Source organism: Talpa europaea (genome assembly GCF_964194135.1).
Source record: "Talpa europaea genome assembly, chromosome: 4".
In the NCBI taxonomy this organism is placed as follows: Eukaryota; Metazoa; Chordata; class Mammalia; order Eulipotyphla; family Talpidae; genus Talpa; species Talpa europaea.
The window spans coordinates 94,948,273-94,971,762 of record NC_140070.1 but is presented as its reverse complement, the minus strand read 5'-3'; the positions used below and the strand labels follow the sequence as shown (position 1 = coordinate 94,971,762).

Genomic DNA, 23,490 nt, shown 5'->3' with positions numbered 1-23,490 from the left:
GGTTTCCGTTTCACGTTCATACTAGCACCTATAAATAATCCCTTAGTCAGTAAATAAATCTTATTTAGAACTGAAAACTACCAAAAAAGGGCAAGCCTAGGTCAGGAAAATCTACAGTTAACAACAAATTTGAATGTCATGCTTGTAGGACACCTGGTGTGGCAGGTGCATCAAATATCCTCAGGGGTGGAAGGGCACAGGTAGACAGGCACCATGTGTCACCGGGGCTCCACAGGAATCTGCAGAGAAAAGGAGAGTCTGTTTACATTCATTCAACTCTATTCCTGTCCAAGCCAGCCCCTTGCCTTCAGAAAGCTGTTCGAAAGCCACTTGATTTAAGCATACATTGGTTCTGCCAACTGTCAAATGGGTCAGTGAGAGTTCCCCCTTTTCCTAGAGAGGGCGACAGGGAAGGAGTGAGTGTCATTATCATCCCCAGAGACTCTCTACAATCTAATGATGCACCTCTCAACTCATCTCTTCGCCCTCACCACTTGTGACCTTGTGGACTCCCACAAATCTGCCCAGCATGAGCTGAGCATGCCCCTGGGATGCCCACCAGGTAGGAGGCCATGGGTGGTGCATGTCCAGTGGGCTAAGAATTGCTCCCCAGAAATGTGGAATCTAGGCTGCTGTTCCACATCCTCAGAGCTAGGCTTCCTAAGTCTAAGACAAAGGGGCTGCCTTCTGATGCTAAAAGTACATAATCTCTCAGAAAAGGTGTAAATGAAGTCCACGAATGCAACTGCTAGCAATGCAGTTTAAATGTGAATTAATTTGTAAAACAGTAATGGGAACAGAGAAGGGAAAACAGATTTCTCCCACTTTTCTCAGCACTGATCAGATTCTTCATGTCCATATCTAGAGTCCACATCTAAGGGGAAGGAGAGAATGGAGCCTCCTCCTCCTAAGAGACGTGTTAAGGAAGGTAAAACTGTATTCAAGTCTCACCATAGGCTCTGGGTTCAGCTTGAGTCCCATGTCCTAGGCACAGCTTCTCCATTACACTATAAAGACCACTGCTTTCTGACCCCCACAACCTTACAGTTTCTCTTTATCCACTTTAACACCTAGGGTTTTTTTTGTTTGTTTTGTTTTGTTTTTACCTGTTTCATCTGTGTTGATCCCTCCCCAGCTTGACTCCATAATGAAGTGACAAGCTGCTTCGCTTTTTATTACAGTCTTTGTCTTCATCGGTCTCTCCTGCAAGCACATCATTAGAAAATCTATGAAACTAAACAGACAGGCAATGAAGAATTGGGCCAGTTTACAGACAGGGCTCAGGTTGGGAAGTTTCATGCTTTCTGTGCATATATGTCACTTCCAGAAAAGAGCAGTTTTTCTTCTCAAATCCTTCATTATTTCACAGATGTGTTGAAGCCTTATTACGCAGCTGGCATGCTGCTCATTGTCCAGATGTGTGACCACCAGCAAATCCCTCCCACAGCACAGCCAAGAGCATAGTCTGCTCTTCAGTTTTATTTTCCAGTTCAGTTCCGCACGGTCAATGTGGACCTCAAATATTACATACAATAGGATATTTTGAGAAGCCGCATGTTATTATACCATTTTGCTGTAATTGTTTTATTTTATTATTGTTGTAAATTTTGCCTACTCTACACGGGTAGGGGTATATGTATATATATATGTGTATATAGGGGAAAACACCTATATAGGGTTCAGTGCTATCTGTGGCCTCAGGAACCCCATGGATAACGGGCGACTGCTGCCTATGCAAGCGCTATCTTTCCCCCAAACCTCAAAATGCTTTGATCACAAAGTTCAGTTCTTTCCACATCACTAGGGCAGAAGGTCAAACCTATAGAAAATCCCCTCTGTGACTTGGAATGGTCAAAACTCCAGGAATTACTTGCACCTTGGTGTTTTCCAAGTGAAAAGCAAAGAGCAAACCCAAACCTGTCCCACCTCCAGAAAGGAGCCAGTCCTTCTCCTAACCCCAAACCCTTTAGACAACGGATTCTGTCAGGGAGAGCGCCAGAGGAAGTGCAAGGAGAGGGGCCTCCCTACTCTCAGTGGAATACAGAAGAAGACTGTCCACCCAACCCGCCCACTCCGGTTCAATCTTATTCACTCAAAAAGGGAAGCTGGCCTCAGGAAAATGGAAAAAAAATCACTTCCAACATCATTTACTACCAGAAAACACCAGCCCAGTTCACAACCCTGGAGAACCAATACTTACGAAGCAAATGTGAATACAACAATGTGGATGCAAAAATAATTTATTGTAAATATTTTTAAATCTTTCTCCATAAAAGTCTTATACTCTGTTCAGCAAAGTGCAAACACTATGGTAACATTTCACATGTAAAAAATAAAGAGGAAGAAGGGAATTTCACCTGCTTTGCTAGTTTGAGGAACTATGCATAAATGCATAAAATGAGACGCCAGCTTACAATAAATTGATCTTTAAGTTAAATAAGAAAGGAAATTCACATTATGCAGAGTCCTGGGTCACAGAGAATTCAAGTCCTGCCCAGCCAGAGACACACTCTCGGGCACATCCCACGCGTGCCTGCCCCTCATACATGTCCTACCAGAGACATAAGTATTAGGGCGGTGGCTCTCACTACATGACCACAAAACTCTCTCCCCTATAAAATTTCCAGAAAAACAATTTTTACAACAAAACAAATACTCTGTTCCCTGATGATAGGAAATTAGATATCTGTAGATGACAAGTATAGTTACCAACATTTTCCCCATTCCCCCCCCCCAAAATTGGCATTAAGCTTCTAATAGTTTATTTCAGACAGAGTAGTTCTTCCTATTTCACAGCCATCCTCAGTAAGACACACGACTGATGCCTGAGGAATCTGACAGGAGGCTGGCAGCCCCAGACAGTATAAATTCAGTGGGCGAGAGCCACAGCAGATAGTCAGCAGAATTACCGATACTCTCATGGAAGCGTGTGAAAATACAAACAGGGAAACTATCCTAAATCATCAGAGACTGTTCCGAACTCATAAGGAACTTTCCAAATGAGGCATTCAAGAGAAGAGGGAACAATGTGGAGAGGCAAAATGAGTAAGAAATGCACCTTATTTCTCTAACTGTATCTACCACCATGACATTGCCTGCCAGTCACATATCTATCGGGAGTGTAGGTATAGGACAATGCTGGTCGGGTCTTGTAAAGTGCCTTCCTTGTCCTCACAGCTTCCCTTAGAGGTAGATCAAAGATAATGGTGTGAGGAAGGCGAGTGGGGGATTTTAGTGGACAGTTGGCTCCATTCTCCCTCACCCGGCTGCCTGACTCCTCCTGTTCTCTTCTCTTCCCCAGCACAGGTTAACAGGATTCAGTGTGAAAGGCACTAAAGAGAATGTCCTCATGTGGGTGGAGACAGGTAGTCGGCAAAGACAGCGGTGACCTCCCGTGCACCCACCCTCTGGGTCACCGTGTCCCATGCGGCTTCCTGCCTTTGCCAAGACTGGCCCCAACTGAGGCAGCACACGCTTGTCCCTTCCTGGACATAGAGCCAGACTTGGTAAGCGTAGAATCATGAGGAAAAGGGCAGTCTACCCCTGTAGTCACTGCTGAGTCCTTCTGCGTGAATGCACAGATTTTTTTCTGTAAAATGAAGGGAATTCTCCTCTCCAAAACTCAGCAGGCTCTGCTTTCAGTCACAGAGCAACTCGAGCACTCATTCTGAAAAGAAAGTAAAGGCAAAAGTCACTCATTTTTTTGGTAATCATGATTAAACATTTATGTTTTTATTTGATTTCACTAGGTTCTAATAGAAACTCTATTTAAAATTGAATTAGTTGTAAATTCCTAACAGAGAAAACTGACCGTCCCTTCAACACCCACACACAGCTCGAAAACTTACAGAGAGGCACAGGGTGTGAGTGCTCTGTCTCTGCCTGTGCTCTTGGCAGCTGTGTTAAACAGGCAGAGTATCTCCATATTAGAGAATGAGAAAAACAAACAAAATTCCTCAGGAATCCAAACTACAACTATTTTAAGGTTTTGACTCCCTGTAGACAGAGAGAGAAACAATGATAGATGAATAGATCTGACTCACATCCATACATGTAAACCCCAGAGAATACATGGAATTCTTGAAATTGTAAAATTTAGTGTAGGGGGAGAAGAAATATGTGTATTTTTTTCTGGGCAGAAGGTACAGGCTATCTTTAAGCTTCCTGCTGGGGATATGAACCCAACAATTTTTAGATTCTCTGCTCTCTGAAGAATTAAAACATTATGTTTGTGGAAAACTGAGATGCCTAGTTCATCACGGGGAGTGAGGTTACCCGCCAAACCCACGCGGACATGGGAAACTGGCCTAACACCCACTGGGTTCCACTGGGTCCCTCCCCAAGGCCTCTGCCTATCCCTCCACATCCAGTTCTTCCTACTCTTTGTGTAACAGAGGATGCCAACGAAAAGGGGAGGGCCCAGGGTCCCTGCCCCACCCAATGAGGAATAGAGCTGACAACCAGGTGAGGATCTAGAACACTTGGAGGACACAGCAGGGGAGACACGTGGGGCAGAGCGGCATGTGGAGGAGGGTGTGCTTGCTTCTCAGCTGTGGACATGCATCAGGGACTTGGGGGACTTGGAGAGATGCACAGAGTTGGAAACATGTAGAGACACTTGCAAGAGACATGGCGAGAGACACACAAGAAGACTGACAATGGCACTTTATCTTGATTTTTACTTTTTCCTCCTCTCATCCCACACTTGCCTGGCCCCTTTTGCTCCTTTCCTATGGTTCCCTGACAGAAGGTGCCTCAGACTTGTGGCAAGCTTTTGGGCCTCAGCAGCCCCACTTTGGCCAACTCTAGCTGGGCATTTACTCACAAGGGGATAGGTTATTTGGGGTGTTTCATTGGGAAACTCTATCCTTTCTCTTCCCTCTGTACACAATCCTCTTATGAAAGATCTTCCACACTAAGAGCACACTTTGTCTTTAAGTGGTGGGTGGCAGAATCCCTTGAGTATGCAGGTTTGGGAGTCCTGTGGTGCCCTTCCGACTACCTTTACTGTTTGGAGTTTGCCCCAGACCTTGCAGCTCCCTGGTCTGCCTATCTTCTCTGGGTCTCTCTTCTTCCTTCCTCACTTCCTTACCCTTCCATTTGATTGGTGCTCATGCTCCTGAAAATATCAGATGTCTCAGTGCCACAAATTCATGCTCTGGAAAGTGGGACTCGGGTCATAGAAAGCTACCCCGGAAGAAACATCTGGGACAGTGTGCAGTCTTCTGAGGAGCAGAAACCATGTTTCTCTCAGGGCTGCATCCCTGGAAGGCCTCGGCTCTGTGTCAGACCCTGGTGACAGGTTCTTGTGCTGTTTGGTTGAGCTCCAGGTCTTCTCAGATCTCCTCCTCAAGCCCCATAAAAACATGCCCTTTATGCTGCTCTTTACAGCTTTTCCAACCTCTTATCCTCTTACACCCTTCTAACCCCTTCACCCCATATGGAAAGAGCTGCTAAACACCACTACAAAGGGGGATGGAGACCAGTACACCACAGAAGCCGCACCCTACGCCATGGTGCAGGCCCACCTCCCTGTTCTCACCAGCTCACACAGGAGAGTTGCTTTTTCTTTCTTTCTTTTTACAATTCCCATTGAGGGGGCAGAACCTCTTTAACGCCACCCATGTGTACTGTCTGCCTGGCCCAAGATACACTTTATTTATTCAGAAGCTCTGTAGGGAAACTATTCATTTATGACTCATTCCCAGTGATCTAAAAGTGGGCCTTCTAAATGTCACTCTTTTTATTCATTTGGGGGAAGAAAACTTGAATAACCACTTTATATAATTCTCTGACTTCTTAGGTGGCTATCAGTCTACTTCCACCACCTGTCATCAAGAACTGAGCGCCCTCCTACCAAGGCCTCCTCGGAGCCTGTGGGGAGACACCTGTGCCCTGTAATCTCTCTGTTCACTCCGCAGAGGCTGGGGGGAGGGGCTGGCTCTGTGCCTGCTGCTAACCACAGCTCTAAATTTGCATGTGTTATTCATTCAGCTAGTATTGACTGCTCATTCATGTGCAGAAAGGGCCTCTGATGGATTGTGGATGCAAAAATAATATGTCCAAGATGGCCTGTATTCTGGACTACCAGATCAGAGCATCTCCGTGAGGAAGCAGAAGTGAGACAGGAGGAGATATGGGAAGTGAAGGCCAAGGCTTCTGTGCAGATAGAAGAACAGGTGGGTGTTTCAAAGAACGTGTGGGTGTTTCAAAGAAGGGGTGGGTGTTTCAAAGCTTGAGGTCATTTCATCTCCCACCTTCCATTTTGCCAGGTTTCTGCAAAGCATTAAAAGTTCTCAGAGCCTGAAAAGTCAGGCATCTTCTAGGCTTATTTAATAATACGAATTTGCTCATTCTGGTCTTCATTTTTAAGATATCTGCGTAAATTTATTACCACTTTCTCAGAAAACAGACGAATTTGCCTTTTTATGCCACTCTATTAATTCCTTAAGGAACCTAGTGGCCTTGGACAGAAAAAGAAATCAGTTCTCCATGTTGAGATCATCTTTCTACAATTTTGCTGTGTCATTTATTTCACGTTCTTCAACACTGGCTTATCCTGTGATACCACAGTGTTTCCAGGCACCATGGGACACCGGGCTGAGAATGTGGGTGCACTACAGCCAGGAAACAGCCATCCTCATATTTGTGGTTTAATTATTTCTTTCCATGCTTTTCCGCCCAACTACTCTGCCTACTCCTGGAGGGAGGGGCTGTGTAACAGCCACAGAGCACGGAGTCTCACCTGCACCAAAACCAAATGAACCTGCTGCCCGCAGGCTGGTTCACCCATTCAACACCACAACTCAGGCTTCTTGACGAGATCGACTCACCATAAGGGAAGAGGGACGTGGGATCAAGTCCCAGGGCCTCACAACCAGGCACGTTCTGATCATGGAAATCCTGTCGCAAGATGCTCAGCACCACCTCGTCACTCATCATGTACTGCATGAAACGCTCGTCTCCGGATGGCACCCCAAACAGCAGGTGGTAGGTTATTGTGGCATTTTCACCACTGAAAGTAATGCAAGCAGAGACAGTAAGCAGGTAGAAGCACACTCAGGAAATGGATGTGAGAGTGAACATTTTTTCCTTCTGCTTTTTCCCTAGGCTACCGTCCTAAAAGAACCCTCTTCCATAGGTCCTCAGGCAAAGTTGAGGTGATCCTAAGCTCCTCCTTCCACCAAGAACCCCTAGCCCAGGAGTCCACCGGGAGAAGCTGTGGAAGGGAGCCACGTGACCCTGGACGGTGGAGGGTACAAGCTCCTGCCATCTCCCAAAGAAGGTCCATGGCCCAGACCAGTCTTCCCTTACCTCAGGCAGGCCGGGCAAGCCCTTTTCTCCTCACCTACCCCCTTTCCCTTGTTCTCTCACTACCCCCTCTGTTTGTCCCCATCAGCCAAGTTGGAGCTGTTTGCTTGAACTAGGTCATAAATTAACCTATAAAAAGTCTAAGGCAGGGCCAAAAGCTGACTGGTTAGCCCGGTGCAGCTGTCCTGAGCCATCCCAGATGGCCCTGTGTGCAGGCAGCAAATCCTGCTGTCCTGTCCTGTCCCCAAAGTGAGAAACCGTTTCTGTCCCACTTTCACTGCCCAAGGCTCCCAATTTGGCAACTCACAGTAAGAGATCTAAGAAAAGGGAGTTTTCATCTTGCTAGAACATGTTTTTCTCATTTTCAAAATAAAAATAATCACAGGGTTGTCCAGTTAATTAGTAGCTTATACAACTTGTTAAATGCTACCTCAACATTTAGGTTTTCACAGTTACTCTTTGGTTCAAGAAGGCCCAGATTAAGAGTCAAGTCAGCAATATAGTAATTAAGATTTGGCCACATTTGAGATTCTCATCCCAGGGCAAGTTTTACAGATGGCAATTAAAGGACATGTAAAGTGCGCCCTCTTGTGGCCAGAGGTGACTTGGCCCATATTCTAACAATAAAAAGTAGGTGACAATTCACTTTATAAACTCAAGCTAGAAGTATGCCAAACCCTGTGCCTTAAATGAAAAAAACACATCAGGACTCTGGAGAAACTCATGGTTTTAAGAATGCCACTACACGCAGCAGTTGAGCGCTGGGTTGCGAAGCTGCCCACAACCTCTGCAGCACCGGTTCGATCCCCAACTGCTCCCCGGCCACCTGAGGAGGGTCCCACATGGCGCGCAGACCTCTCCTGACGCCCGCTGCTCCCCTCAGCAGTGTACTTCAGTCCTTCTGCCTGCTCTGCTCCCCGCTCTGGCTCTGGTGAATTCTCTCACCCTCCCGCACTTCTGACTGTACCCAGTGCTTGTATAAATAAATAAATAAATAAATAAATCCTTTTAAAAAAATAAATTAATTAATTAAAAAAAAAAGAATGCCACTACAAACATACTGAAAAATGCACTTTCAAACTCTAAACCTGCTACTCTGGTTTGTAGGTTTCATTACCTCTGCTTCACCTTCTAATTACTGCAGATGGTGGTCACCCAACAAGCAGCCACCCTGCACCCCCACCGGCAAGGACTGGGATGGTGGACCAGAGGCTAACTTGCAGAAGAACTGCGTGAAAGGATTGGGCTGCCTAACCCAGACTGGCCAGCCCATCCTAGACCCACCAAGTCAGGTCACAGGGGGAATTTACATCACACAAATTCCATGGGGAGAGAAGGATTTTCATGGAAGCAGAGAACCCTGTGGCCTTTGCCTCAGTTGCCCTCTACTAGGATAGGTCAAGCATTTGATGAACTTGGCATTTTCCTAGGCTCCTGTTGGTTCCAGCATGGCACTGAGGTCAGGACCCCCTGGCACACAAATGCCTCTACCAGGATCTAGCCCTCTCCTGAGCCCTTTTGGAAGTAATGGCTTTTCTGAACTTAGCATTGGAGAAATTCTGACTGGAATTTTTTTTAATAAAAAACAAAAATGCTTCTAGACTGTATTTCTTTAATCAAAATACTAAAAGTCCTGGGTCTTTCTTTCAAATAACTTTAAAAAATAAAACAACAGATACTCTAACATCAAGTCTTCAGATTTAATTTCACATTTCACTCAGTTTCCTGAAAGGTTTTCCCAGCCCCTGTGCAATTCCACCTCCCCAAAGTCCATAATATGGGGCTGGATTCCTGGGAAATTCTTGAAGTCCAGCAGCTTTCCTTTCTCAACACTGTCTTTGAATTGCAAATTGGAAAGCACACAGATGAAAGGGAGCTGGATCTACTGACATTTTAATGCCAGTAACTTCTGATTAAAACAACGATGTCGATGCCGCTGTCCAAGATGTCACCAGGTGTTAATGGTGTTCATCGGAGGCCCATAAAGGAAGTGGAATAGGGCTGTGTTTTCAAAATTGAGGTCCTTTTGCCCCATTTGCTTCCACCTGCTTTAGAAGTTTCCCTTCCCAGACGGACTAGTATCATGGTTTGGGAAATTTAGGGTTCAAGAGGGGTAACTTCCATATAATGACTATGTGTATGGAGGTGATTAACACATGCAGCATTCAAGGGTGATGGGGAAGGCGGAGGGAGAAGGGAGATTTGTCCTTAGTATATATACATCTTTACATTTTTAGTGTTATTGTATTACTTGTGATCCTCAACAGCAAAACCATCACATGGACCTCACTTGATTCACACCACTGAGAACTACTTCTACTTTGACCCATAGCCTATTTGAGCATCTGCTGTTAAACAGGAATGAGGTACCTGGAGTGGTCATCCTTTCTTCCCTGGCACCTTGTGGAATAATAAATAATCTGGGCTTAATTTTTTTTCCTTTGTAGAATAAGGAGTTGAGCTTGTTGCTCTCCTAACACCTCCCAGCACCAGCACCCGATGATTCTGTCTGTCCTTGGTTCCCTTAATGCCTTGAGACTCAAGAAGTCCTTCTAGGTAAATAGTGATGGGAATTGCTTTCCAGACTAAAAAGACTAACACTTAAGGTTCATGTTCTTACCTGATGTCCGCTATTTCAACTGACATAAAGTAACGACTCAGCGATGGTGATGAATTGTATACATTTGTGAGCTAAAGCAAAGAAACAAGAACAAACAAAACAGCCATACATTATTGCTGGGTCATATTGCCTCTTACCTGACATTTTACCACATTTAGTTCAACACTTTAAGTAGCAAAACAAAGCTAAAGCTACTCCTCCACACTGTTCTGCTTCTCCTCCCTCTCGCCCCCTGACTGACCTTGTGCTGAAGCTGAGAGGTATGTTTTCTTGCATGTTTTAACAAACTTAATACTTCTTGTGTAGTCATAAAATCTACCATTGCATTTATATTTTAATTATTCTTTGAATATTTAAACAGGAAATATGTTTAAGTACTCTTAGCTATGTTTCCATATTCTACATCATCTTCTATCTTGCTTTTTTTCCACTCAAAATTGCCTCTGAGGGGCCTACCCGGTGGTGCAGCGGGTTGAGCGCAGCGCTGTGAAGCTGTCTGCAGCCTCTGCAGCACAGGTTCAATCCTGGCCAGCAAGAGTTCCACATGGCATGGCAGATCTCTCCTGTTGCGCCCACTGCTCCCCTCGGCAGTGTGTTTCGGTCCTTCTGCCTGTTCTGCTCTCTGCTCTGTCTCTGGTGAATTCTCTCAACCTCCTGCACCTCTGGCCTGCACCCCAGTGCTTGTATAAATAAATAAATCTTTAAAAAAAAAACTGCCTCTGAGACTTACGTATATGGTACATCTAGATAGAGGTTATCTAATCTGGCTCCTTAACTCCTGCAGATTCCAATGCTCCAACTTATTCATTCCCCTGTTGATGTCCCGGGCACTGTTTCCAACTTTCACCTCTTACAGACAATGCTGAATAATTTTTCTGGAGGATCTCTTGAGCCTCTCCTCCTGGGCGTGCATGTCAAAATTCCCCATGGGGATATGTCAAGAAATGGGCTCGCCGGGTCTATGAGCAGGTGCATCACTAACTCACCTAAATCTTTCTAAATTGATCTGTTTTACTCCCCCAACAATGTGTAAGTAGTCCATTCTCCACAGCTTTGCTGATATTTAGCATTAACAAGGATTCTGACTTGTGCCAATCTGAAGGGTATGACATTGGGTTTCACAGTGTTTTAACTCGCACTGTCCTGCTCGCTGGTGAGGCTGAATGTGTCTTCATGCATTTGTTTAGGATTTCTCAGCCTTGAATTGCCTACCACTTTCATTTCCCTCTCTATCTGAAGTGATTGGTGTTATTCCAGATACTAGTTGTTGGTTTTACATTATAAATATCTTCTCCCAGTCCTTGATTTGTCTTGTCATTATGTTTCAGAGATGTGAATCCTAACCTCACAGCTCTCAGGAACATGAGGCTGAATGTATCTAGTTACACTGCCTTGCTTTGCAGTTCACAATGGAGGGTTATTGTACTTTGTTCTTCAGCCTTTTGATGGGTTCCAGCATAAACTAGGATGGCTCTGGGATCTGGTCACAGTCCCCAGGATGGAGAGCTGGGTTAGAAGGAGCCCACGGCTAGATCTGAGAGATCAGACACTCTCCTTCCTGGCCTGAAGTCTCAGCCCTGATACTGTTCTGGAAACTTCACAGGCAACCAAGGACACCCTTGTGCTAGCCCAGCCATGTCCATTTTGCCTTAGTACCCCATAACTTATCCAGCAGTAAGCAAAACAGACCCAAAAGAGCAGTATCCAGAAGGGAGCTCTGTCCAGCTTGGCACCCACCTAATTCCAGAAATGTGTCTCAAGCTGGTGCCCATTTAAATCACTGGGTGACAGTGCAGCCTCGTAAACGTAGAATAGGGAGTCTTAGTGTACCTCCAGTTTATACTCCTCTAATCTTATTATTGCTGTGATCTTTATAAGAACCTGACGTAATGATCTCTCCTTTTTTTAGCTGATAAAGAAAGCAGCATCCAAAAGGTGATAAAACTTTCCCCAGGTCACTCTACTAGGAAATAATTCAATCCTAGGTGTGACAGGCATAAAACCCACCTTCTTCGATTTGACCACACTACTCAGGGAGGAGGAAGCAATAAAGGGAAATGTCTCCTGAATATCCAGGATGAAAGAGGCATAAAGTGCCTAGTAAACAACAGGGTCACTCTTTAGTTCTGAGCCCCAGAGAAGAAAACATTGCCAGTGGGCCATAGTCAGTTAAGAAAACTAGCAAAGTGGCTTTCACAGAGCTACTCAGAACAGGGAGGAGGAGGATACTACAGAAGGGACCTCTTCTCAAGCAATAATGACAATAATGCCAAGTAAATTAACCAGCAGGAGAAAGACAGATACCAGGCAGTTTCACTTACCTGTGGAAGATAGAGACATAAGCAAGAGTCAGACAACACCAAACCAACACCGAGGTCTAGAAATCTGACCGTAAAGCTGAGGCTACCAGAAGGGGAAGGATGGGCCAGGAAGGAGGGAGGGGGCGCAGTGGACTCTGGTGAAGGACTCTGGGTGCCTTGGCGGTGGGCACTGGTGTGGTGACATATACATGAAGTAGTAGAATCCTGTATTTATGAATCACATACAGTGTTGTCAACCAAAGTTGCAGTAATAAGAAAATTAAAAATAAACGATAATGATGATGATGACGAGCACGTCCCTGTCTTCCTTTCAGGTTGTTTTGTATGACGCGGATTACGTATGTCCTTCCTCCCAACCTTCCTTCCATCCTTCTTTAATCGTTAGGGCACAGCACTGTGTTTTTATTTTTGTTTTTTATTGGGTTAACATTGGTTTACAATACTGTATGTAATTTAGAATTTTAGGGTCACACCTTTCAGGTGCATGTTCCACACCCCACCCACCACCAGGTCACCTACAGTTCTCTGTCATAGACCACTGTTTTGTACATAGTAGTACAGTACATCAGGTTAGTGCCTTCCTGTAAGTTCTTTTTTGGTGGCATGGTGCCTGCTATAATTGAACATATTAACATATTTGGAAGCTGTTAATCTACTCTTGGCCCAAGGAAGTAAAATGGGGAAGGTGCTCCTCACCCCTTGTTCTGGTGTACCCCACACTGTGCAGGTGAGGTTGGAGGCACACAGGAGCCAGTCTGCTGATTTCCAGAATGGAGAAATCAGTTTCCAGAGTAAGAGACACTATCCCTGCATTCTCAGAGGTGCCACCACTGACTCCTGAATCAAGCACACCTGAGGGCTACACATATGTCTACAAAGCTGGCTTAGGCAGAGAAAGGACCTGAATCTGAAGAGATGAAAACTCTAGCAGTGAGCTAGGAGAAGGGCTAGGAAATCTGTTTTAAAACAAAAGCAAAACAATGATGGAAAAGAGGGGAATAGTGTTCCAATATCTACACCATTGCCTCCCATATCCAGAAACTTCAAGAAACTGGCTAAGTTCCTCATTTTTGTTCCTGAACATATCTGGTTGGGAAACTGTAGGATAGTCATCTCTTACTTTACTGAGCCTTATCTTTATCACCTGTAAATACGACAATTCTTTTTTTAAAAATATTTTGCACAGTTCTTTGGCTGCATTTCAAATGAACCTGTAGGTATGCAGGGAAAGCACAGCGATTTCCATTTATCAGAGGAGGAACCAGCTCAAATAAGCTTGTGAATCTGCCCCTGGAATGACAACCTGCCCTAGCTCCTTTGCCCCTAACAAGGCGATGAGTAAAAATACTTGCAGAATCTGTTCACATCTGACCGAAAGCAAGAGATAAGGCTCTTAAGTGAAAGATCATATCATTTCCCTGTGACACAGAAAGTCCAAGCTGTAACATGTGACTCATGTGGGCACTGACTCGTTTCGTTTCAGCTTGACACATGCAAAACCTCCAATGACAAAAGCAAGCAAAAGGAACGCACCATGAGGCTATTTACTCAGCTATGTGCTCTGAAAGGAAAAAGAGAAAATAGGAACTGCTAATAAGAAGGAACAAGGAAAAGGAGGAGGATGTGAAACCCTAAAAATCACCCCAGAGTGACCAAAGGCATGGGTGACCTAGAGGGAGCGTCTAGCCTTCTTCAGGAGCTTTTGGATGAATCGAATGGAAGATGGATAAAGAGGTCTCACCACATTCCATCAACTGCAGAGAACTGCATAACGGATGGCAGGCTGGTGCTGCTTAGAATTTCTTATCAAAAACCTTTGAGGGTGTGGTTATGAGTCAACCTGTTTTTGACAGTCTGACCAAAGCCTCTTATCAATAGAGGACATTTACCCTCCAGGAGGATGTGAACATTGACCCATGTGGCCACCCAACCAGGAGCCTGAAGTCACAGTCACGTTCTCCTGCAAACCTACATCCAGCCAGCCATTAGGTCCCAGTAAGGGAGAAGACCTTTGAAGTCTCACTTGAATTTTCTTATTCCCTCTGACACACTCCTTGTCTGAATCCCCCTTGCTTATCACCTGGACTAAGCTGTCAGCCTCCAGTGTTTCTCCACCACCACACAAAAAGGCTAGAATGGAAAGATGACCCTGGGGACCTGCAGATCACAATCTTCAACGCCTTGACAAAGAGGAGGAAAATCTTCATGACCTGACCCCTCCCCTCCTGTTCAGTGTCATCTCTGCCACTCCTCACCACACCATGCACAGAAACCGTAGGACACGGAGCAGACTCTCCAGTGTTCTCTGCTCCTTGATCTACAACACCTGTCCTCCAGGAGGCCTACTGCTCCCTATAGATCAGATGTTCCTCCTTCATGGTTATAAAACTATCTCAAAGATGGAACACAGCCCCCTCTGTCATAGCTATCTATATATTGCCCCCTCGCCTTGGACTGTGAGTCCCCAGCGAGGACACAGACTGTGGCCCTAGCACCTGACGTGCTGTTCAGCACATCACAGACCCTCAGTGAAACTACACGTTGAATAAAATATGGGTTGCTTAATGGTGTTTTGGTCAACAATGGACCTCATATATGACAGAGGTCCCAACAGGCTCTCCTATACAGCCTCGGTGTACAGGAGGCTGTCGTATCTGAGTGTGTGTAATTACACTCCGTGACCTTTGCACAACAACTAAATCACCTAGCCACAGGCTTTGCAGGACATACCCCATCGTTAAGCCTCATGTTGTTAAGGTCTTTATAAGGTCAGTGTCAAGAAACAAAACACCTCCCTCCAAGAGGCAGCTGGAGGCCGGAGCTCTTTGCCATCACTCTGTACTACAGAAAACATATTACTCAGCATCACTGTCTGCCAAAATCCAGACAAAGAATCCCAGTTTGGATCTACCTGCTCTTGAATCTACCTGGCAGGCGCAGAGACCACCTCTGCTGACCCTGGCAGCAGGATTCCCAGCCTCGTGTCAGGAACTCAGAACAAAGCATAAGACAGCTTACTCTTTTAGTGAGCAGGTGAGATAACTCCTCTTCAGTTACACACTCATCTGGAATCTTTAGCATGACCAAGAATGTTTTATTGGCGGATAACTCAGGTATTTCGTTTTCATCTTCATCTATATATGTTACTAGAAAGTAGGGGGAATAAAAGAAAAAGTAAAAGTAAACACATGCACAAAGTAATAAATGTATTTATTAATTTAGCTGCTATACTTTAAAAGGCAAACAACAAGCATTCATCAAGAATAAAGCCTGGACACAGTTCAAAGAATAAACAGAAAACCCTTCTCTCTGTTAGAACAAATAAAGACAGGGCTTACCTCAAATGATACAAATTTAGTTTCTTGGTTTTATTTTAGGGTCCACAGAATATATATTGGGGGAGGGCTGATGACAAGGAATGGGAAGAGCATGAATTTCTTTATTACACTGAATCTGCACACTGGCATCAGGAGAGTGCTGGTCGGCAGTCTGGGGTGAACCATCGGTGATGGGGGACAGAGCACAGGTACAGGTAACTTCTCTGAGTCACCTTCAGTTCTGTGCACCCGATGAGGAAGTGACCGCCTCTGTCAGAACAGAGCTGGGACTGGCAAACCATGGAAGGAGCGAGACAGGACACGTGGGACATCATTGTAGGACTATGGCTCGTGGAGAGGAATGTTGACACACTATTTGCAGTAGGGAAACCAAACCACACTCTAAGCCCAGAGCACTCCGCTATGTACATTCAGAGACAATGAGTTCTGTGTGTGGCTCTTTGTGTTTCAACAACTGTGAGCTAATTGATTTTTAAGCAATTAGAATTAAAGGAAAAACATGCCAAAGTCAGGGCCAGGAGCTAGAAGCTGGCACTAGCGGTATTAATTACGTTTGCGCCCTTGGCCTTCCGCCAGCCCCAAGAGCTGGCCTGCGCAGAGACCACCTCTTCAGCCCTGAGAAAGGCGTGGGTGGGCAGAACCACACCTTTTCTCTCACCTCTCATGCTTCAGCTATAACATGCTCAGCCCTTTTTTAACTGGACTTTGAAAAAACAGTGGAATCAATTCAAAGCTTTGGATGGCAGAGCAGGTGAGAAGAGCAAATTCTGGTACTTGTTCGCTGAGGAAGTCTGGGAATGTGAGGCTCGAGGGGCAGGCTTGAGGCTGCCAGCTTAGATCTTGTTTTGCCCTTGATCTTAGCCAAAAGTCTGAGAAGCAATGAGAGACCTTATTTTGTTTGACAGTAAAACTTAAGCCTTCATAGTAGAAAACAAGGAAGGTATAGGAAATTGTAGTAAAGAAAGACAAATATATGAGTATTCTTTAATCAGATTCTTCCCCCCATCCCCCATATTTTGTATGTCTGCAGTCGTAATGGGTAGGTAATTTGTATCCGGCATTTTGTAATTTGTTGCTGTCGTTGCTTATTTGTCTTGATTCTTTCATTTTAACACATCAAAAACTCTTCCTCATATTTTAAAGGCTGCATAATGTTCATAGTTGGATCATCTAATTTCTTAAATCTTATAGTCAATGCTACAGTTTTTCACTGTTACGAATAAAGCTGCAATGTATATTGTCGAGCTCCACATCCACCATGTACATTTCTATAGCAGGTATTTACAGTTTTGGAAGGAACAGGGGATACCAGATGATGGATAGAGGATTTGCATAACTCCTGAATACAAGAGCACTGAGAAGAGATGCCAAGTCTGAAAAGAGGTCTCCAACAATATCTCTAACGGCATCTACTTTTTTTTTTTTTTAAGATTTATTTATTTATTTATACATGCACTGGGTACAGTCAGAAGTATGGGAGGGTGAGAGAATTCACCAGAGCCAGAGGGGAGAGCAGAAGGCAGATTGACGAAGTACTCTGCTGAGGGGAGCAGCAGGCGGCAGGAGAGGTCTGTGCGCCATGCGGGACCCTCACCGGTGGCCAGGGACCGAACCGGCGCTGCAGAGGCTGCGAGCAGCTTCGCAACCCAGCACTCAACCGCTGTGCCACTGGGGAGGCCCCTAATGGCATCTACTTTAACTTTTATCTTCCAAATAATGAATCTGTACCAAGATCTCCCTAAATAGTTTTGTTGGTTAAAGTAACAACAGGTTTACTCAGTCAGCAGAGTGTTCATGTCACTGAGGAAGCTTCTTCAGAGCAACACTTTCCATTTAGAGATGTTGTATTTAAAAAGTTCACACACACAAAGCATACACAGTATAGGGGAGGTGCTCAAGAACACTTCCGTGGGGTCTTCCTGGGGTTAACGTCTCAGCACTATCAAGCAATCACCAGCCACTGTGGCATGAGTTCCATCTCTGGCCAGCGAGGTGACCCACATGGCTCAGCAGACCTCTCCTATCTCACCCGCTGCTCCCCTCAGCAGTGTATTTCAGTAGATCTGCCTGTTCTGCTCTCCACTCTGCTCTGGTGAATCCTCTCACCTCCCCCTGCCTTACATCCCAGTTCTTATATGCATAAATAAATAAAAATAAACCTTTTTTTTTAAATGTAGAGTTCTGTGGATGGAATATAAGAAATGAGATCGGAAAAGGTGGTCTTAAATGCCAGGTATGTTCAGGAGGCAGTGGAGGTTGTTAATTGTCTCCCAGGAAGGAAGTGGAGGTAGATCTGTGGTGATGGATGGGATAAAATGGGGCTGGGGAAAACTGAAGACAGAGAGTCACAAGGCACATGATTGTGAGAGACAGAGTTTGAGTGACAGTGGTGAAAGGAAGGACAAAGTCCAGTATAGTGGAAAGAGAGTTGGTTTTAAAGATAATCATACTTTATTTGAACCCTGACAACTCACTTAAATTTCGGAAAGTGCAACACCTATATTGTAGATGATGGCAGAAAGAACCAACATGCTTTCTGTTACCCAGCAGAGTCCTGGCAACAAGTGGGTAGCAAGTGATGGAAGTTCCTATCAGGACACTACCCAGGGATGACTGATAAAATCTGTTCATTGCCAAGATACAGAAGAGATACGACATCACAATGGTTCTAAGAAACATGGTTCCTCACAAAAGGAAGAATAACTTCTACTGTCATGAGCACTACTTACAGATTCTCTGCTATGCGACTGTAGATATTAGCCTCTTGTGACCCTCACATCAACTTTATGAGTAAGATATTCCTATTTTCATTTTAAAATGAGGACACTGAGTCTTAAAGAAAATGCATTAGATGATTAACCTGGGACAAATCCAGGCCTTCTGATTCATCAGGTCCCCGAAATTGGCCATGTTGAAAAGATTTCTTTGTCTACCATGAACCTGATAGACTGCTAGCTTCTCTTCCATGGGGTGTAGGTAGCCATGGCTCAGTGCCTTAAGCCTGGATTTGCCAGCACTCCAGTGGCACGCCAAGGGCAGAAGGAGGGAGGACACAGTCCAGGTGCAGGCAAAAATAACTTGAGATAGCAAGTAACAAAGATAGGAATCTTTTAGAGACTTCTGTTTCAGAGCCAATTTATATTTTACAAATATAGAAACTGAGGCCAAGAGTGTAGAAGAATTTGCCTAATTGGATGGTGGCAAATCCAAGAAAGGAAAGCTGCCATCGTGAAAGTAAATGAGGTTACCAAGGGAACAAAAGGAAAAATGTGAAAAACAAAAAAAGTCGGATGATCAGTCCATGCACCATAATATGGAGGCAAAAGCAGAAATAGCTAAAAACCTAAATTCTAGGAGTTCTGCAGACATATAAGAGTATAACACCTTTGACAGAACTTAAGGCTGCAAATGGAGCAGAAGACAGGAGAGAGGCCACTGGGTTTCATGACCAAGTAGCTTCTAGTGACCTCAGGATAAACACTTTGGGCCCAATGGTGCAAGCATTGAAGGCAAGATCTGAATGCACACCTCCCATTCTAGAAGATTGCTGGTGAAAGAAGAGAGGAAGAAATACCTAAATGAAGTAACAAGTTTCGGGTAACAGATTGTTCTGGAAGAGTTGATGCCAGCACAGCTGAATAGGTCTGCAGTGTGATGAGGCGGAGGATGCTTAGAGAAGAAAGAACATCAGAGGTAGAACAAGCTGGAGAGGTGTTCCAGAGAAAGCACAGTTGACTATGTCGATTTGGGGAAGGTAGAGAAACATGATTTGAGGGAAAAGAGAAACAAGTAAAAATGCAAAAATAAATTTTCAAGGGTCTAGGCCTACACGGTTGCTATTATGTTCTCTTGCCCCAGGAGCTTGGTAGCTTATTACTCACTATGCTGTCTGCTTAGGACATTCCCATGAGTCACACTAAAACCAGGGCATACTGCCCTGTGCAACCCGTCTGTCTGCCAGGATGGTGTGATGTCATAAGATGTGGTGCTAATTCCCAACTCAAAGACAAAATAAATCTATTCAATACAGCAGCGTCAATTAGTAAGTCCAGACTGCATCTCAGTACCAGAGGACTCAAGAATGTCTTTATGTTAAGAGAGCAAAGGGAATCCAGGAATCTATAATGCCAGGGAATACCATATAAGGGTCCCTAGAGCGTTAAAACTGATGATCTTTAAGTCATATTTCTAAGTACCTACCTACTTGTCACAGTGTGATTTTTGCATCATTTAAAATAATTTGCCCAATCCAAGGAGGAGTTTCATTAGTAAGGTGGTTTGGGTAAAAGAGTGAAGAAAGCAGAATCCCTGAAGATTATTAACTGATCTTCCACATTATTCAGAATGAAAATGACTCAGAGAGTGGAGGCTTTTTTCCCTTACCCTTCACTCTGGGAATTTATATGTCCTTAGGGAGAAGGATCCATTAATACCATGTCCTTAGGGAGAAGAATCCATTAATACCATGTCCTAAAGAGCTGGTACAAAACCAGGCCTTCTCACTCCTTGCATCCCCCAAAATTGCCATGTTGAAGAGATTTTCCTTGTCTACTATGAAGGTAGGAGAGTGCTAGTCTCTCTCTCATAGGGCACACGTAGCTCTGGCTCAGTGCCTTGCTCAGTGCCATGGTCCTCAATTTGCCATTGTGAGGACCCAGCCCAAGTGCAGGCAACAACGGGTGCACAGCCTGTAGGGAATTAATACTACAAAATCTACCCCACGTTAATCTGCTTGTATTATCATGTGATGACCCATCTGAACAATGCCACTGATGAGCTACACCTCTCAACCTGGTAGTACGCAATCCCCTCTTCAACTAGCTGCCCTTTCTGTTCTGGCTTATGTTACTGTCCCCTTCTATGCCTGCTCCAGCTCCATGTTATTAGCTCCTCTCCCTCCGAGCTTCGGTCTGGGAACTAGATGGAGTTCTAAGCCAGGAGGTTAAGGATCTGGGAGGGAGGGAGGACCAAAAGGAAAGAAGGAAGTAAATGCACATGTAGTTCCTCAAGAACCTCACTTCTTCATGAATCCACATGTGCTCAGAAGTTCTACAGATATCTGTTTTGTAACAATGAACTGGCAATTAGGCAGTGCCCAGTTATTGCAGACTGTCATCCCAGAAGTGCCTACAGAGCTGCTCTAGGTGAGGCTGGGACTGTCACAGCATAGGCCCTGACCCCGCCTCTTCTTATCCCCTGCACGCAGGCACAGCCTACCTGACTCTGCACAGGCCCAAATCTCCAATGGCTGAGGTGCAAAATAGACCACAAGTATTGCCCTGATATTAAAAAAAAAGTTTGAAAAATCTCTTACATAATTAACATTTTTTAAAGTACAACTTGATTGCCAACTTGAAAATCAAGTCTGTACTACAAGTGTTACAAAGTTCTCCCCTGAATATTTCCTATAAACTTTCACGTTGTTCTGAGAAACTACTGAAGGAAATACAATCCCCTTCCTCGGCAGGCAGCTTTGTGAATGAAGAGGTCTGATAACTTTTTGAAAATGAAAACAACTCTTGGTGCTTATGCTTTATAATGCTGCATATTTAACCAACCAGATCTGTTGCATCATCCTTCCTTATAGGCTCCAAATGCAGACAGATAGGTCAGCTTTCAGGATAGCGCCAACTAGTGTGATAGGATAAGACTGTGTGACTCAATCTCAGTTTCAACATCCACATGTGGGAGTTGATGGGAAGAGGGAGTATGACTGTTCATACCATAACTGCTGTCCTCTGCTCGGTGCAAGAGCCGCAACACCTCTAATTAACTTCTCCTACCTCAAAACCAGCCTATGGCCTCAAAGAGTCACCCATCCCACCTCAGCACCACCCTAAGCAACTAAATAAACATGGCACCCGCCTGAGAAGCATCCGTGTCCTCATGGGAGTTATCTGTTCCTGTTTCCCTATCCCTTCAGGAACTATAAAATGTGGAGACAGGAGATAAATGGGTCAGAAGGAGGAAGAAAAGGAGGTAAATGGCAAATGTAGATGATGAGGAAAGTTCCCAGGAACCCTTTGAGAGACTCAGGGGTCCCCATCCTAGCTCTCATCCTATGACTGGGTTTAATTATAAAAAGCCTAACAACCCAAATCCTTCTCGAGACCTGAATACCCTCAAGAGTATCCCAATTCCCCCTCCCAAAACAAGAGCATCCCAGATTCCCATCACTCCATCACTCCCAGATATAAACAGAATCAATTTTCTTCTTTCTGATTTTGAAATTGAAATGATTGCCCTCTGGATGATATTATATTTATTCATCATGAAAAATAATAGCGATAATTATAAACATTTGGTGACCACCTAAAAAGTTTTTAAATCATGTGGAAGGCTATATTATGCAGTCATTTTTTTAAAAAAGGTGTTCACAAATAATTTTTAATGAATTGCAAAATGATCTCAATATAACATTGAAATCCTAAAGATAGGTCACAGACTATGAAAGGATCTGACCTCAAATGACTTTAGAAATGAAAATGAAAAAAACTAGACTATAACAAAATATTAAATAACATGGATGGATTTTATCGGTAACTGCACATGTATTCTTATATTTATAATAAATAATAAAATATAAAATATGTAGCTAGCACCATGTAAGTATTTGATTTGTATATACATACAACATAAATACAATATTTTTCAAAATGAGTTTAAGTAATGATAACTTACAGATACATGTTTCTATGGTTTTTAAAACTCTTTCAAATATACATCATTCTATCATTATCATAACATACCAGGTATATCAGCTGAAACACAGTAATTATTTTTCCCAAACAAATTATAATGAAAAAAACCTCAAACAAGCAGGTGTTGAGATAGACCTGAATGAAATATAAATGTACATTTAAGTAAGTTAAATATGTAAGAAATCATCATGATCCAATGATCAGAGTTTAAAGTAAAACATTGGTCTCCACCCCTCTTGCAGAATTTACAAAACAAACAAAGAAAATAAAACTAAAAACAAGAATCATATGTATATATGATATTTTATTTATATATATCTCTCCCACCCAGTTTTAAGTTCTTATTATTTATAAATAATTATAATAATTTATATAATTACGTTTCTATAGATGTTTATGTTTAAGTAGCAAATAGTAAGTAGAAAATAATAGGTACATCTTCCATTTCAGTGTATGTCATAAACATTAAACAAATTCTTAAAATGTATGAGCTCAATCATGTTTAAATTCTCTTACCTCTAATAAGACATAAGCTTATGATGATCAGTATAATAAGACCTACGAAAATAGAGGCGATAGCCATCCACAGTCTGCAATTTCCAATCAAAATTCTATTACAGGAGCTCCAGAGGCCTTCCTTTTTAGTCTGGAAAGCAGAGAAAGGCTGTGAGGCAGTCATCTGGCAGCTTTTCTGAAAGCTTGCAGTGGGCTGTCAATACATAACCAGGTAGCAGGATCCTGACCTCAAGGGGCTACCCTCACTGAGTCAAGGTCACTGATAGGCATAACAAGGGACAGAATGGAAACTCACAAGGTGAGGAAGTAAAGTTCTAGGGGCAGCAGGAGGGCAGTGGGGGCTCTGAGGTAGGGAAGGGGAGGAGAGGTAGGACTTTGAACAGCAGAAGAAAAGCAAGAGCATCCCAAACCCTGAGAAAGCACACTTAGTGCCTACTCAGAATGGAGCTGAGACAGTGATTCGCCTGATTGGAATGTGAGTTTCAGAGAGTTCAGATTAGATAGAGGGAAATGAGTTCTAGAGCATTTTGAATGCTGCCACAGAGGTGTGGATTTGATTTGATTTGGCATGACCTGGGGACTTGTGGAAAGTTAGGAACACAAAACCTGAGTTAAGGAAAAGAGAAAAAAGAGTAGACACAGAAAAAGCTAAGTGGCTACCAGACTCTAGGTAATGAGGGCCT

General features: G+C 43.9%; 1 protein-coding gene across 1 annotated transcript; it reads right to left on the bottom strand.

Moving 5' to 3' along the window:
* Nucleotides 1-180: 180 nt before the first annotated feature.
* On the bottom strand, nucleotides 181-23,043 carry LOC311170278 (TPA-induced transmembrane protein; the record flags this gene model as incomplete). The annotated part of the gene is made up of 5 exons (XM_084232659.1): nucleotides 22,808-23,043; nucleotides 15,271-15,398; nucleotides 9,932-10,002; nucleotides 6,834-7,015; nucleotides 181-239 (listed from the first exon to the last, which is right to left on the bottom strand). The coding sequence occupies exons 1-5, from the start codon at nucleotides 22,968-22,970 to the stop codon at nucleotides 181-183; spliced, it is 603 nt and encodes a 200-aa protein (XP_084088785.1). The 5' UTR covers nucleotides 22,971-23,043.
* Nucleotides 23,044-23,490: the final 447 nt, after the last annotated feature.